General features: G+C 35.9%; 1 protein-coding gene across 7 annotated transcripts in view; it reads left to right on the plus strand.

Moving 5' to 3' along the window:
* The window catches only part of ARB2A (ARB2 cotranscriptional regulator A), a 221,918-nt gene that overhangs the window by 77,845 nt on the left and 127,628 nt on the right, over positions 1 to 16,445 (plus strand). For all 7 annotated transcript variants that reach the window (XM_081212420.1, XM_081212423.1, XM_081212419.1 and 4 more), the window contains one exon: positions 12,352 to 12,570. In XM_081212420.1, coding sequence (XP_081068546.1) covers positions 12,352 to 12,570 — 219 coding nt within the window. The remainder of the gene's footprint in view (positions 1 to 12,351; positions 12,571 to 16,445) is intronic.

Genomic DNA, 16,445 nt, shown 5'->3' on the forward strand with positions numbered 1-16,445 from the left:
TGATGTGTTCATTAGTTTCAAATGCCCATTAACCCTTTCTTTTCATACAAAATCATCTTTAAAAACTTCAGCTTGAATATATTGGGTTTTGTATATTTCATCAGGAGTAAAGGTGTATCGAGATTTAGTAGTCCTATGGTGGCAATCTTAAATTTTAATTAACAAGCAAATAAAGTTGCACTATTTTTGCACATGCCAGTGTTTGGCTGTAGTAAAAGGTTCATAATAATTTTCAACAGATGTTTGTTTTTACTGTATGCATATTGGATACATATACACACACAGCAGTAAATACATTAAAACTTTGAGTGTTTTAAACATGTTTATAAAGGTTGTACATTAAGACATGACTCTCCAAGTCAATGCAAGTTCCCAGCAGCAATGAAGGCTTCATTGTCCTTTGATTTTAGCACCTGAATTCTACTGTATAACATTGACATGAGACATTTTGAGCGATGGATGCAAAAGAACTTTGCCAATGTAGCGTCTTTACACTTGTCCAGGTCTTTGCACTACCAGTTGTCTTTTGACCTTGCCATATAAGGTTGCCTTTTAAGTAACTTACAGTGTTACATTACTGATCTTAACGTTTATGGTACTAGTTGTATATTTCGGAAAAACTATATAAATGTTGTTAAGCGGCTTTAAATAAATATTTTAAATTGAACTAGTATAGTCCTTATTTGTGTATACTGTTAGGTTTGTGTATCCTAAATTAGAATATTTTATCAGAATATTTTTTTTAAAAAAAAATCCTCAATCTGCAGCTACTGAGGTACTTGAAACTGTCTGTAAAAGATTAGTAGGACCCCCAGAATAAACTTTTGAAAGGGGGAAATTGGCAGTCATCCTTTATGCAGCAGAAAGCCTCTTCTGCTCATACAAGGGCTTTTTGAGTCCCATATGAAATTAGTCTGCTCCTGAATCTGTTTTCCCTTTTCTAGTAGATATTCTTAGGAACGTTTGAAATAATAATTTACATGTTTGCCTAAGTGTTTATTTAGTTAATTATGGATGTATAGCCTGATCCAGAGCTCAGCAGGAACTCCAGCATATCAATAGAGCTCCCATGTGATCAGAGGTTTCCCATTAATTTGGGGACAGCTCTACACACAGAATGAGGATGCACAGACAAATCTATTTTCAACTTTGCAGTTGGGCAGATCTTGCTTGTATAGAAATGCTGTTATGTGCAGTCAGAGGTCCAATGTATGTAATGTGTTGCTTCATTCAGGCTACAGTTCTTCTCCAAATGTAAGTTACTATCTTTATAGATTTTGTATCGAAGTTATGCAAGGAGAGAAATCCATACTGTTGTAATGCACGCTATGTATGGCTGCCCTTAGTACACGATCCAGCAGAATCCTGCCATAAGACTTGATAGAGGTATCTGGACAAGCTCATATAATACTGATATTTCAAGGTTTGCACTGACTGGGCACCATTTAAGGCATTAGTACCGGCTTTTCATATTCTAGATGGCCTGAAACCAAGCTATCTGTTGAAGTATTTTCTTCCATAGTAACTGTACCAGGTTCTGTGATTTGTCAGTGGGCCTGGGCCTACTGTTGGCTATTGCAGAATAGGGTCTTATCTGTAGTAGCTCCCTGGTTTGGAATTCACTTCCCCCTGGAGAATTGGATGGCAGAGACCTTAATGGGTCTGTGCCAGTAAGTAAAAGCATGTTTTGGCTCTGCAGACCAGATCTTTAGCAAATTCTAGCCTTGTGGACCAAATTTGATAGGTGAGTGATGCAAAGAGGTAATAATAATAATAATAATAATAATAATAATAATAATAATAATAATAATAATAATAATAATAATAATAATTTTCTTGTACCCCACCCATCTGACTGGGTTGCTCCAGCTACTCTGGGCAGCTTTCAACAGAATATAGAAGAACGCACAATACATCAAATATTAAAAGCTTCCCAGTACAGGGCTACCTTCAGATTTCTACAGAATGTCATATAATTGTTTATCTCTTTGACATCCAGGTGGGCATTCCACTACTGAGAAGGTCCTCTGCCTGGTTCCCTTTGTAGTACTTTAAAGCACCCGAGGTTTGGATTTTATTGTGCATCAGTTGATTCATCAGCAGCCTTGTCTCTAGGTGTCCCACACCTGATGATACATACCATATCAAATGTGGGGTTGTGGTTTGGGGAAAACAGCCTTGTGGGTCAAATTTTAACCCTTATCAGGCCGGATGTTCCCTTGCACTAGACAGCAAATAAATTGTATTGCCATTGTTACCAATCTCTGGACTGGCACAGTTCTGTTTTGATTCCTATCCTTAACTTTTATTCAAATGCCTCTATAATTGAGTGGTTTTATATGTTGGAAACCATTTTGGGATTACTGGTATGACGAAGTGTGGTCTGTAGAACTAAGAAACAACAGCCAAACAAATAATACATCTTTCAGAAGAAAGGGGAAGAAGGTATGTGGACTCTCTGATTGATTGATTGATTGATTGATTGATTGATTGATTGATTCATACAAACTACCAGAAAGTGTAAAGTTATCAGACTTTTCTAGCCATGCAAACTATAGGGGCATAACAATGCCCCCAGTTGGATGACTTTCCTTAAATTGATAGGTTACTTACGAGATGGAGGACATCAAAATGGTAAACTGAAATTATAAACCCTCGGTAAGATCACAGGCACTAGAAACCTGAAAATGCACAAAATTCAAACAGGTTTTCTTTCTCCCTCAGAGTATTTGTCCATTTGCAGGCGAAATGAGACAATCCTAAAGCACTGGTTTCTATATAAATAAGTGATTCTCTAAATATGCTGAAGTTTCTAAATTAAAAGAAAATATAAGGCCAAAACACTGCAATGTTGATTGAGCCTGGTTAGCAGTTTCCATGAGTCATGGAATGTTGAATATCAGTCAGAAGAGGAAAAAATAGGGTGGGGAATCAGCCAAACTGATTCTATAATGGTTGACTGGAACCCTGAACAAGAACAGTTCTACTGCTAGGAAATGAGGATACAGTGCTGTGGCTGCGAGTTCCACTTGCCCTGTCAAATAATGTACTCAGGTGGCTGAGTGCTAAAAAGAAGCCACTGGAAAACAATCAGCATGCTCAGTGGACTCCAAGAGCCACAGAAAGCTAAGTGGACAAAAGCAAAGGAAAACCAGGAGGGAAGGGAGAAGGCAAATTTTTCGCACCTACTCCTTACAGCTTAGCTAGCTGTAAACCTCAACAGGACTACTGCGGTTAGGGGTTGAGGATACGCTGTAGATTCCACTTTTAATACCTTCCCACTCTGCTCTTTCACAGCAAAGTCTTTCCCACACATCATCCTCTCTCTTCTTCACTTTCTGGAGTCCCATCCCTTTCTCTTCATTTTCTATTAGTTAGCATATGATAAACTTTTAGAATCTATTTCCGCCCCAAGACAGCTTTTTGGTACTCTCCTGGACTGCAGACATATATATACTTCTGCTGGTTTGATCATATGCTTCTTTGTAACTTCTTTCCAATGAAGCACCTTTATTTATTTGCAAATTGTAGCTGTTGAGATATTGGTTGGTGCCAAGCATTTGAAGCACATTACAGCTTTGTTTTACCAGTTGCACTGGTTTCCAATGTATTTTCAGGCCAAATTTGTAGTGCAGGTAATGGAAACTTTCAAGTTCTGGATATTGGGACTGGGTTACTTTAAGCTCTACATCTACCCATATCAAAGTGCCTGCACCTTAAGATCATTCTCAGGAGCCCTGGAAACAGGTAGTAGCTCCTCAGCTGTAGAATTTAATCCCATGTGGTTAGACAGGTGCCTTTCCTTTATATATTCATATGTCTTTAAAGATACTTCCTCTTCACTTTGGTTTTTAATAGCTAAATGTTGGACTGTTCTGGTTTTGCTGTTGTTGTTGTTTAGTTGTTTAGTCATGTCCGACTCTTCGTGACCCCATGGACCAGAGCACACCAGGCACTCCTGTCTTCTACTGCCTCCCGCAGTTTTAGTTTGACTATATTTTGTTTCCCTAGTGCCGGTTTTAGTAATGTTTTTGTGATTTATTTTATTTTATTTTATTTCACTTTTAAATTGTGATTGCTCAGTATGATAAATCATAAACTACTTTTTAGGCTCTTTGCTTAAAATGCAGTCTAATTTTTTTTAAATAATAGTTAGAATGGCATCCCATTTTTGTGTGTTCAAAGGAGTTCATATACATTATCTTGAAGTCTTTACAAAAACCCTGTAATGTAGGCAAATACCACTATTCTAGTGCAGATGGTAGCCTGTGACTGAGTGAAAATAGCTGGCCTAAGGTTACCTGTTGAATTCATGGTAGAAAAGATATTCAAACTGGGAGCTTTCTGATTTGTAACACAGTCTTGTAATCATTAGTCACACTAGTTCTTGATAGAATGTGTGACCTTGTGGGTATAATCATGAATGGTTTCCTCCTCATTTGAACTCACGTGAGATAATATAAAGTTACATAATAGAATCCTTGCACAAACGATATCTCAAAATTATTGGTGTAAACACTGTTATGCACCACAGTCTACAGAGTTTGGATTGACTCATGATGATAGGTAGACTTGTTCAAATGTTACACTGGACGCAGGTACATACTGTTTCTATACATGTTAATTCATACACTTGTTAATTTCCACAGCTTAGCTACTGTGTACATAGTTTGTATACTTGTTGAGTGTAGCATGTGAACACTCCTATGGTTAATTTTTTTTTGCTCACATTGGTTGAGATCCAGAGTTTCTTCCCACCACCAGTAGGTACATTATGCTGTGGGGTGGGAGGAATGCTAACTATTTTTTGCTGGTTTCTGTTTTCCCAGCAGCAATTCCCATGCTGTTCCAAAGGGTCCCCAGCCCTCTGGAACATTTTTTTTGGAGGCATATGGGCTGTGGGGAGAGGGAAAATAAATGAAAGATACCTTCTTCCCCATTCCACCAGTAGGATTCCTCCTCTGAAAGAGAAGGTTTCCGTAGACAGAAGGAGTCCTTCCATTTCTGGAAGGAACAGTTTGCATCCAATCCATTGAATACACCATATTTTGTATTATTTCTTAAAAACATACTATTTTTGCTCCTCATTAGAAAAAACAAATGTGTTTTCTGCCATTTATGTTTGCTGTAAAACCCTTGTCGTCATAGCATTGCTGCAGCCCTGGTGCCTTGCAAAGTTATGCTAGCACAGCGTTTTCTATATCCCATCCTCAGTGCATGCTTGTTGGGAAAGTAAATGTATGGAGTACAATACCTTTTAATTTTCCATCAAATGAAGTCACACTCCCCCCCCAAAAAAAAAATAGTGTCCGAAAAATTATTAATGTAACATCTTTATTATTGTAATAGCATATTATTTAGAATATTTTTAGCCCTCTTTCAGCTGGAAATATGTCCCAGAGCAGGGACATGGGTGGCACTGTGCTCTAAACCACAGAGCCTAGGGCTTGCCGATCAGAAGGTCAGCAGTTCGAATCCCTGCCACAGGGTGAGCTCCTGTTGTTTGGTCCCTGCTCCTGCCAACCTAGCAGTTCGAAAGCATGTCGAAGTGCAAGTAGATAAATAGGTACCGCTCCGGCGGGAAGGTAAACAGCGTTTCCGTGCGCTGCTCTGGTTCACCAGAAGCTGCTTAGTCATGTTGGCCACATGACCCGGAAGCTGTCTGCGGACAAACACCGGCTCCCTCAGCCATGAGCGCCTCAACCCCAGAGTCGTTCACAACTGGACTTAATGGTCAGGGGTCCCTTTACCTTTACCTTTATGTCCCAGAACAGCCTACAAAGATTAGAAATATGTTTTGAACATTAACACTGGTTCAAAATATATAAAAGACATCCTCTTGTTTTTGTTTTGTCCAGTGTGCACTCTTAGCATCTCTTTTAGAGTAATATAACTTAGCTCAGCTCTTTAACCATGGAGAATTTAGTTTACTAATTACAACTTGAGAGTGTTATATCACACTCAGTTCTTATTGGGCTGGAACCATACTAGGCCCTTTGCAAATCAAAGGGTCTTGAATCCTGCAGGTGTTCCTGCTAAAAGAAGGGAGGGAGGAGATTTTTGTCTAATTTCCTATCCTCCTGCATTCCCCAGTGCCATTTCCCTTACTGTTCCACAGGGTCCACCAACTCTCCATAGCAGATTTTTTGGGGAGAACACAGGGAAGGAAGAACGTTTATAATGTTTCTAAAATCTAGATAGTTGCAACATTATTATATAAGAGGATTTCCAAGTAACACACACTGCATGTTTCTTTTGTAGTTGCACTACTCAAACAATCTAAATCTCCCAGGCGATAAGAAGGGGGTAAGAATGAGGGCACTCTCTGCTCCCATCACCATTGCCCTCCATGAGTTGGAGGGATGACGTCTGCAGCAAAGAAGACTTTTCTGTTCAAATTGTCTCCCCACACAGTTTAGAACCATGGAAAATCAGGGTTCTCAAACACAAAGGGAGCCGTCACAGGTAGAAAAGACTTCCTACTGTAGAGGTTACTCCTCTAACTCATGGAGGGCTATGGAGACACCAACTGGGGTTGCAGTAAGCACTCTCAGCCTCAGCTCTCATATCATGCAAGGGTTTTAAAATGCCTGAATAATAGTTCTAGACATTTATTTACTATTTAAGTCATTTATATATCGCTTAATCTAAGTGGTTAGAACACGAGCAGGAAGCGTTTCCAGAATTAAAATAAAGTTATCAGGAGAGGCATTAAGGGGTTTTTATTCTTACACTTTTAGCAGCCATTAAAAGTTAGTAACACAGCAGGTGATCATATGGGTAAGTGTAAATATTCTGAAATAAATAGCAGTTGGTGACCTGGAATGTCAGGGCTCTAGACAAGGGTGTGTGTTTGTCAATATATCCTACATGTTTTACAGACTCCTCAGGGAACAGGGGAAGATACAATTTCACCTTTTCTGTGCCAAAACATTTTAATTATATCTTCTTCCAAGTACAGCGGTTCAGTAACCAAGGAGCTGACATTGATGCATGTGTTGATAAAGCTGCAAACATTCAAAATGAGATTAACAAAGATTTTGAGGAAAGGGTGACAGCTAATTTTGCACAGTATTCTGCATCTAATTCAGGTCAGTGTAATCATAGAATATTTTATAACTCTTGTGTCATCCAGAAGGACTTTTATGATGCTTTGTGTTAATGAACATTTGTGTGTATGAAGAATATAGTTCAAAACCTATTTTTCATACAAATAAGAGCTTTTTATTACATTTCCATAGGTTGTAGCTATAAAGGGAAAAGCAGGATTTGATGATGATGATCAAAGTAGCTATTTTTTCCTAATATGCCTGAAAATGTAGGGAAAATGTATAACAAACTTAATCAAGAGCATGTAGTTTTATGTTGCTTGTTTTCTACCAAATATTTTTCAAATAAATCTATATTATATGTAAAGAATAAAAATACAGTTTTTAATGTTGTAGTTAGACCTTTTGAGCACATTTCAGAGTATTTCAGTTCTATTCTGCTCTTTATTTGAAAGCAGCTGACACTCTTCTTTCACTTTTCTTTTTGTTTGTGAAATTTTCTTTCTTTTTTTTTATCCACTCACTTCTCCATCTGCTTTCACTTTTGTTTGCTTGGGCCGTCTCTCATCCCAACTTGATAATGAGGAATGTGGTGTGACCCTGACCTCTATCAGCCCATGCATGACCTTCTGACTCCCCTACCTAACCTTTGACCTTTTCTTTGACAGCTTGATTAATTACCCTGTGTTATGATTTATGAGTAAGTGCTATGTAAAAATAATAGACAACAGGTGGTCCTCTAAAAACTTTTTGTGGCATGTTTTCTTTTCCTGCCTAACTTGATGAGCTATTTTAAGTTGGAAACTTGGTTGAACAATGTGTGTTTGGCAGTAATACAGCATTTTTACACATTTGGACACAGCAGTGGAATTCAGGAGCCTGAGAGATGAGGTGTAACTGGGATGAAAATATTACAAAGTGTTAGCAGGGTGCAGTTGCCAAAATGCACATTGGGTGGAAATACAAAAAGGAGTCAACTGACATTTCAGGCGTTTCAGTCTCAGGTCACGTCTTGAGAAAATTGCTCAAATAATGGAGGGGGCATTTTTCAAGCTGAGCTGCATCTCCAACAGCTATGTTTACTTTTACGCTTCACTAGTGACTTCTGATTGGTTGTCATGACCTCATCCTACTGTTGCACCTAGGATGTTGCAACAGTGACACATAGGTACTCTTCTTATGAAAAAGATGGGAAATAAACAGAACATACATCTTTCAAAAAGATGAATGGCCATTCTTATGTCCATTTTAAACATGCACAAATCTAAGTTACAGATCTTAGCTCTTTGGGTTGCTTTTCCTGAGGATTAACTTTGATCTTGCTTCAAATGTTGCAAATGGGTTTCTTTTTTTAAAAAAAAGAATCAAATTGATAAAGCTCAAGAAAATGATCTGCTACAGATTCTTACTTACAGGCCAGAAAGATAGTTGCATAGGTCAAGGGATTCCACTCTAGCCTCTGACCTCTCTGGTCACATATGGCATCCCATTCTGGTGAATTAATATGCAGGACTGAATGCTTTCAGCTCATTATTCATTTTCCAGACATACGAGGTTTGTAGAATTCCAGAATGTATCTCAAATACTTGTTATTGCTATTGACTGGCTAATATGCTAAAACTAATATGCTATATTAGTTTTATGAATATACAGAGAGTGTGGGGCATTTTATAGAGACTTCTAAAACAGGATGTGACTATTATATTCTGCTACCTAACACACTTGTGGCATTTTGTGTGACACTTGATACAAAGCATTCTTCGGATTCTGTGTAGTTGCTAACAGTTGTCTATCTAAGCTTGCTTTTACTTCAACTTATCATCTAAATGTCAAGTAAGCACATATATAAAATTGAAAATAAGCTTTCTGAAATAGCTGTTTGGAATGTCTTCGTAATTTACACCACCCTAATGCAATAGACTTTGGAGAGATATCAGATAATATCCTTGTGGTATATGTTCTGCCTGATAGATTTTAGAACTGACGTTGGATACTATCAAATTGGGTATCTAGCAAATAGCTTTGTTTTCCTGCATCTGTCCTGAAAACATCTATCACAACAATTGGTGCTAATTGGTCTGTGCACATGGACTTGAGGATTACTGAATACTGTATTCTGTCTCAAATATAGTATATTGCAGTTGGTTGGTGCCAATATTTCTAACAATCTGCAAAGCATATTTGTATTGGGGGAAGGGAGAGAGGTTTATCTAATAAGGTTAGAAAAAGCAGTATAGGCAATTATCTTTGAAAATGTTACTTAACTTAGAAAATATGGCTTTCCAAATATAGACATAATTAAATGGCTGATTTTAAAAATGAAAGTAATATTAAGAAGTTAACCTATGGGTTTGTTTAATTTTTGAAGGCATTTTCTTACATCTAATTGGGCCACCTGGACTAGAAACAAGGCTAGTAGCTACTGATCAGTTGATACTGTTCTGAATAGGCATTTAAATATGACGGGGGGAGTGTGCTTCTGCCTAAATTGAGGTCATAGAGTAGTATTTGCTCACATTCCCTAAAAGGTAGGTTACAGGTTGTATCCCCTTTTTATAAAACCAAAGCTTTGTCTTACTACTTGCCACAGCATATTTTAAATCTTTATCTAAACATAGGTTGATGTCAACTTTGCTTTAACTCTGTGAAGCCAGTGGTAATGTCCAGAACTTATTTGGGCTTTGACATTGATAATTTGGTAATAGAACAATTTTATTTTACATATTAAAATTGAATAACTTCCTTTACAAGTGTGCTATTCAAAAATCATGCAGATTGAAATATAAATATTAAAGACCCCAATGAAATATTTTTAAAAAACCCAACACTGCATTGCTTGCAGAAGTGAAGAGGAAATAAAGGTCATACTATGGTTAAAGACATAGATTAACTTGTGATAGGTTGAGTTGATAACAATTTAGCAAAACTGATAGAAGTTAAATTCTGCTGTGGTTATATATGCTATGTTGCATTTCTACATCCTTTTATCTGAGCAAGTATTGTATATTACACCTAATCCTCTTTCCTATGCCTATTTTTCTTCATATAGTTTAGGCTGAAGTGCCTGAGGACAAAAGATGGAAAAGAATATGACTTTATATCAACTTCCTTACAAGCAAAGCAACATTTAGAATGGGTTTTTAGAAAGAAACCATGAAGTGTATGATAGAATTTCCATGCTAATTTATTGTTAGTCTAACAAATATGGTATTTGAAAAAGTTTTAAAGAGCTACTGAGGGTTGGTTTGTGCTGTTTAAAACCTAATTGATAAAAATCCTTTAATTGATTTATGTTGCTGTGATTTTTGAAATGGATTCATTTTTCATCTGTTGATGTGTCTTTGAAAAATTGACATTATGTCCTCATAAAATTGGACAAATGAGTCATGTAATTTTCAGTTACATAATCAATAACTTAGACAAATTTTACTTCTCTGGTGATTTATGTGTGTCTGTTTTTGTGAGCAACAAAACGTGGATACAGTTTCACATTTCAGTTACACATGTAAAATCATAACAAATACATGAATTTTACATCTTGCATTGTAGTGAAAGTAAGAAAGAATCAATACGCAGAACATCTGCTCAGAATAAACAGGTCAGGAACATGGACAGCAAACTAAAGCACTGAGCTCTGCAGGGCACCACTTCTGAATGGTTATAAAAAGTTAACCAGTTTTTTCTCTGCATGTTGTTTAAAATAGTACGAAAGGTGCTTTGTTTAGTTGGTGTTATTTCATTAGTAGTTTTGAATTAGTCCCTGAAGGCAGGAATCTGTTTTTCAGAATATTACACATTTGGTTCCTAAGTTCATTTTCATACATATCTGAATTGAATCATCTTATACTCTAGTACAATTTACACTTTATACATGATCACTCCATTCCAGAGAATAAGGTACGTGTGAATGAATAGGTTCACTCTGAAGAGAGAGCTAAGGGGGAAAAGATGACAGGAGATCACTTACTCATGGTACAGAATCTAGGAGGCAATTTTCTCTTTGGCCTGTGGTGACCTTTTTGCCATGTTCCCTTATACCATAGACAGTGAACTGAATGCCTCTATTTCACCCTGCTTAACAGAGTGCAACAGTGTTCTTTAACTTTAGTTTTGGTGGGAGGAGAAGGTATAGCAGAAATTTGAGAAGGGCGTGAAAAGTTGTACAGGCACAAGGAAGAGGAGTAAGAACGTTCTTCAAATGTGATTTTAATAACTAGTCGAGTGTGTCCAACTGTAGAAAATCACCAAGTGACAATCTGTCTACCTGACAGTTACTACAATGCATTACAAGATTTTTGAATAGCTACATAGATTAGAATAAAGCAACACCAAATAAAGTATCCTTTGTTAACTTTGATCATCTATATAGGTAGTCTTTCATCTGCTCACTTGGTCTGTTAGGCAGAAGTTATTTGTTGGACTAACTAGGTTAAAATGAATTTTACTTCAGTACCTGGAACTTGTTTAGTAATCTATAAATAAGATTTTCAAAATAATCTTGAAGATAGATCCACAAATTATGTGTTGGTATTTTGCTTTTATTTCCTTTCTCCTCCTTTTGCATAGGTATTTCAGTATTTTGTTTAACCTACACAAAATGCACCATGCTTTCATATATTCTTCATTAGTAAACATTTTCTGAGAAAAATAAAATATTAATTTCTCCTAAAGTCTGTGAAGACGATACATCATATAATTCCAGTAAAATTGTTCAGGTCTAAACTGGTAACTAATTCATTGATTTCTTAGCAACATCAAATAATCACAGTTTATATTGATTCATTGTTACTCAGCTATCAGTTTGTGAATTATCTGCTATGGGACAAAAGTGTTTAATAGTTTAGGCTGTAATCCTATACACAGTTTGACTGCTTAAATCCCTTTGAAATCATTCTGATTTTTTAAAAAACTAGCTGCACATAAGATTGGACAATAAAGCTGCCTGAATAGTTTTTAAAAGAGGCAATGTTGGTAAAAGTAAAAGTTTCTATCAATGAAGCATTAACTATATATGCTAGTGACCATGTTCTATAATCACTTTTTTATTTTAACAAACCTACTTTCTGAAGAATTGCATACAATATTGAAAAGTTATTAAAAGGTTAAAAAGAACTAGGCAAATAAGTGAACATAAATGTAGACTAAATAAATTCACATAGAAACACAAAATGAATGAAACAGTTCTATCCTTTGTCAACTTTATTAAAATATTTTAAATATACATTCAAGACAATAAAATAAAATGTAAACCATTTCAAAGGCAAAATCTATATGTATTCTTTTTCTTCTTCCTCTGACATAGGAAGGCTATGGAGTAATAGTACTGAATCCGAATGAGAACTATATTGAGATTGAAAAGACAAAAGCCCAAGTACAGCTGTCTCCTGATAGCTCAGATGAACCTGCAGAAAAGAGAGAGAGAAAAGATAAAATCCAAAAAGATACAAAGAAGCGACGGGACTTCTATGAGAAATATCGGAATCCACAAAAAGAAAAGGAAACAGTGCAATTATATATTAGAGTAAGTTGCTCTATTTTGTTTTGTGTTAACACTGATTAATAGAAAAATGTTTTAATTTCACATACATAGTTGCACTCTAAAAATGTGGTTTTTCTTCATTTATATAACTATCAAGTACTAAAAGTAAAACTGTCTTCTTTCTATTGTTATTTTCATTTGCATTCAATGTGAAAGTGTGGGGTGTGTGTGGAAATCGTACTTAATTTCAAAGAGAAACTTCAAATAAAGCCCTAGGGAACATAATATGCATTCCAGAGACAAGGACTGATTTGAAAAGTAATTTACGAAATGTTTTTTGAGTAGATGTGTGTATAAGATCTGTCTTTCAGAAACACTCTTTAAATACAGTTTAGGCAACATGTTTTACAGATGGTGACTGTTTGCAGCATTATGCTGTTATATTCTTGAGAAGCAAGAATATTAAATGATAGTCTAATACTTTAACATATTGCCTGATAAATTAATAATATAGTGAGCAAAATTCTGATGTTGATATTGTATGGTTGTAGCTTTACCATATAATGTAACATTTCTGTATGAGTACCCACCCACTGTATTTCAGCTAAACTTCTGAAGGAAGATAAAGGGAGACAGTTATTAATAAATACCTTAATAAATATTTAAGCCAAAATAGTTCAAGAACAGTGCAGTGAGGAAATTCTGCCCCTTGCTCTTTTCTTTTCTTAGCCAGTGAACCTTTGCACTTTGTAATACTAGCAGCATGGGATCGTTATAACAGTGCTACCCAAGGATTTCTAATTCTGCAGGGGGCACAAACAATATTATTTGCACTTTGACACATTCAGCTTCATATACATATGATGCATTATACATTCGAGACATATTCATACAATTTTCAAAGCTCTTTTTATAGAAGTTTGCATTGTTATTCAAGAATAAAATATGTCATAAATGCTCCAGTGTCATTAGAATGTTCTGCCTAGGATACCTAGGATGATTGAACAGTGAAAACCTTGGGGGGGGGGGGGAATAGGAATGTTTTGCATTTTTTTTGCATGTTCCTTATGATGATGATTAATGTTACTCTAGATGACTTCAATGTATAAAACAAATACGGTTTAACTAATAAGTTTAACTTTAGATGCTAAAATGAAAGAAATAGGAACCAACTGCGTGTCTATATGAATGAATGAGGAACAGGAAAGAATGAGGAAAATAATAGCTGTAATTTAAAGAGCAACTGAAAAGTGTTGGCTTTTCCATGTTACTTCCTTTTATGATGTGCAATAGATTACTCATTAGTCTGCTCCACTTTAAGAGAAGCACCTCCTCTTTTAAGGTAAGAGAACCTTGGTGTTGTACAGGGTGTTGTACAGCTGCCCAGATTTGAGACCCTTTCCTGTGTTTCTCTTTGGGTTTGGGTAGTTAGGCTGAGAACAGGACCTGAGTCACAGTGCTGTATCATTAAGTGTGAATTCTGATGTTTGGTGAGAATGCCACTGCATGAAGTACTACCCATTACATTGCTCTTTTTTGCCTGCTAATCCAGGTCACCTATTAGAATACAGCTTAGAGCCAAAGATTTCACTGCACAAGCAGAACACACCTCAGAATTCAAATATATCTCCACAACTAAAGTATCACCAGAGGAGCCACATCCCTCGGTGACCTGCTGGGGGGGGGGGGCTGCAGAGGGGGAAAATTGATGACATTCACAGTCCTTGAAGTCTCAATTCTACCCAGGTTGAATTCATTGAGAACACACTGAAAGTCAAAATAAATAGGCAGACTTCATAGCACGGATGTTTCAAAATTACTTTCAATTACTTTGTGCATTGTTTATCCAAATGACTAAGAGCACTTCTCTATGAGAAGACCAACCCTTTTATTTCTTGTTTGCTAGCGTATGAATTAAGATTGGACCATTATAGGTAGTGAACTTATATTATTGAAAGTTGGCGTTGCCACACCATTGCTCTTCTGTATATCTGTATGTACAGTGATAATATTTTTATTTCTCACTTTTTCACAGTGGTTTTTTGTTTTCCTTTGTTTTGCAAATTTACCTATTAAATTCCACATTACTGTGTGTTTAGGCATCTGATGAACAGACAAATTAAGGTAGATCTACATGACTTGCAGTAGAAGGTGCTGTTTTCCAGTCTTGTAGTACTAGGCTCTGAGAAAGTTTTGTAGTATGCTCAGCAGACTTTAAAAAAATACAGTTTGTGCTAATTCCTACTAGGAGAACACTGGTTGACTACTCCCATAAACCCATAAGGGATGTCACCAAAACACAGTGGAGTTATACCCAAAGACAGGCAGACCAATACTAGTTAATAATTAAACACACACACACAACATAGCTGCAGAAAGTAGAGAAGACAATACTCCTATGCAAGAGAAAATCTTATTTTACTAAATGCATTACCACTTCCAAATACACTACTGAAGATCAGTTAAATACTGTCTTCATAATAGTCTGTACTGGTTGTGTTCTGGGTTTGTTTGTTTTTTAAGTAATTTATTCAGCAAAAGCTTGAATATGTTAGCTTTATAACTTAGTTATTTTAATTATTACTCTCTCTTTTGTAACTAATATATACTTAAATATCTGTGAATGGCCCAGTTTTCCATTATTCAAGAATTCTACACAAACCTCTATGGTAATCCATATTTACAACCATAAGCTACAACAGAACGGAGGTCTCTGCTAAGTCTTTTTCTATGAGACGAATATAAATAGAAATGACTAACTAGCAGATTATGCGTACCTTCTGAAGCTTTAAGAGTACAGCTTGAAAGATCAAAGTGCTTATTGTTTCAAGCTGTAAATTTTTTAACTATGAAATAATGTACTTGCCAATGTATGTTACAGCTTGTTAAGGGGATTGATTTGGTCTGGGTAATAAACTTCATCTCACACAATATGGCAGGAAAGCTTACTTACTGTGTTTTCTTATAAGACAATTTTTTGTTCCTAAAAACATCTGCCAACTGTGTTCAGTAGTCAAAAGAAAAATGTCATGTTTCATAGGATTATATTTCGTTCAAATCTAAGGAAGAACTCAGTGGAAATTTGAATTAAATACAACATTCCATACAAAAGAAAATGTTTCACATGAGATTATTTAATTAAGGCATTGTACATTACCTAATAATATGAAAGTATCTTTTTAAGGAGTCAAATAGCTGAACATACAGTATATACTTTCATGCCTTTAAAATATATTTTTCCTGTGTTTATGGACACATTATTTCATTCAGACCACCAGAGGCTGCTGCTGTTCATACTGGCAAATGTTTATTCTGGAAACATAGCTCCCAAGCCAATAAACTCTAAGCATATTCTTTGCTGAACTTAAGTAAAAAAAACTGTGGGATGCAAACTTAGATTAGCCCAAGAGCTTGAACTCATCTAGTAGAATGTTTACTTTACATTTTATTCCAAACTTTTTGAAACACCCCTCAATTTCAGAAAATGTCATGATGCATTGTAGGGGGCTACTATTCAAGAAAAACCAGCTTTGCTTCTTTAGATCCTGGCTGTTATATTTCAGCATAGATTATATGGAACATACAGAGACAAATTTTCTTCCATCTGCATGGTATTAGATAAACCTTAAATATAACATTAAGGCACAAATGATGGATGCATGCATATTCCCCAGTTGTGTAACTATAAATTTTATTTTGCATCTGTGAAATTGCAACAATCCTTTAACCTAAGTCTGCTCCTTTTAAATATATTTGATTGCAACTTAATTTTTTTATAAATTCTTCAGTGGATTGTGTAAAAGTTTTCTTCACTGGCAATTAATGCAAAATATGAATCAATAGGAGGTAAAAGTAAGGAAATCAGCATATAATGTTGGGAAATGTGCTGCAAGCAACCTTTGTCATAACCCTTTAGA

The sequence above is a fragment of the Podarcis bocagei genome (genome assembly GCF_964188305.1).
Source record: "Podarcis bocagei genome assembly, chromosome: 11".
Lineage (NCBI taxonomy): Eukaryota > Metazoa > Chordata > Lepidosauria > Squamata > Lacertidae > Podarcis > Podarcis bocagei.